Below are 1,205 nucleotides of genomic sequence, written 5' to 3'. Positions count from 1 at the left end.
AAACCGAACCCACCATACTTCGATGCATGCGCATTGACGTTGCCGACCAACAGCGAGGACGCAGTCAACTCGACGTTGTCCAGCGTCACTACGCTCAACCTTTTGTTCACAGTGTCAAGCAGCTGGACTGCGGAAGACTGCACTGCGTCAACCTCCGTGATGGCGATGTCGCAGCGCTGCGGGAGGGCGAATGCAAACACAACTACAGAGGACCGCATCACCGTCTGGCTCACGCGGATCAGGACGCCGGCTGACTCGGCCGCCTCAGCACCCCCAAAAAACTCCAGCGCGGCACCCTCGTGGAATGTGCACCCGGTGAGCGTGATGTTGATGGGGAGATGCAGCGGCATACTTTTAAGGAAGAACGTCAGCGCAGCACCCACGCCGCTGAATGTCACACCCACGTAGCAGTGGTGCGTCTTCCACATGTTCAGCGTGAGGTTCGTCAGCGTCTGGTTCACCACGCAGCTCGTGTCGCCGTCGACGGCTCTCTCCGGCAAGGGCGGCACAAACGTGTCGGGCACCTCGAAGGGAAGACACGACGCGCCATGCCATCCGCCCTTGCAGCTGCACGAGCACAAGCTGCGGTCCACCGACTCCGTCCCGGGCATGTAGCACGCCGCGTCATCGTTGCATGCGCCGCACCTGAACACCACCACGTCCTCCGGAAACACACCGTCATACAACACCTCCTCATCGCCCTGCAGGTTGCACCAAACCACAAACCGCGCGGGTGACGTTACAAAAATGATCGATGGAAAAAAATTAAAAAAGGGCAATCTGGAGTCCACCTGACGGTTGTGTGTGACCGCCACGGTAGTGCCGCTGTCCGACAGCCTGATTTTGTGCAAGGATTTTGGCACGCCTATTACTGAGGCTGCCCTCACGTCGTTGCCCTCCACACGCCACTGCGCACCACCCTCGAGTGTCACCGAGCCGTCAAAATGCACCAGCGCAGATTCAAAAATCAGTGCGATGTCAACAAAGGTGCTGTCCGCCACTCTCAGCAGCCCCGCAGAGCTCACGGTGGTTTCCCCAAAAACATAAACGCCATTAACGGCCCTCATCGTGTTGTTCTCCAAATCAAAGTAGCCGCCATTGTTCACGTCAACAGCGTAAACATAGACAGATGATTCTACGCCGTTATTCTCTATCGTACTCAGCGTATTTCCCTTCACAATGATCCCGCCACCATCAACAACAAA

The 1,205-nt window shown here is 57.0% G+C and overlaps 1 protein-coding gene across 1 annotated transcript, besides 1 other annotated feature; it reads right to left on the bottom strand.

Annotated features, from left to right (window-relative positions):
* Tc00.1047053462543.9 (dispersed gene family protein 1 (DGF-1), putative) lies at nucleotides 1-1,205 on the bottom strand (the record flags this gene model as incomplete). The annotated part of the gene is made up of 1 exon (XM_797102.1): nucleotides 1-1,205. A coding segment is annotated over one exon (1,205 nt), but the record flags the coding sequence as incomplete, so codon positions are not given.
* Nucleotides 1-1,205: a sequence feature (areas not merged during assembly with more than two copies in the genome that could not be assigned to a particular haplotype).

Source organism: Trypanosoma cruzi, genomic scaffold (genome assembly GCF_000209065.1).
Source record: "Trypanosoma cruzi strain CL Brener 1047053512031 genomic scaffold, whole genome shotgun sequence".
Lineage (NCBI taxonomy): Eukaryota > Euglenozoa > Kinetoplastea > Trypanosomatida > Trypanosomatidae > Trypanosoma > Trypanosoma cruzi.
Note: the sequence above shows the minus strand (reverse complement) of the source record. Positions and strands in the feature narration are given on the sequence as shown.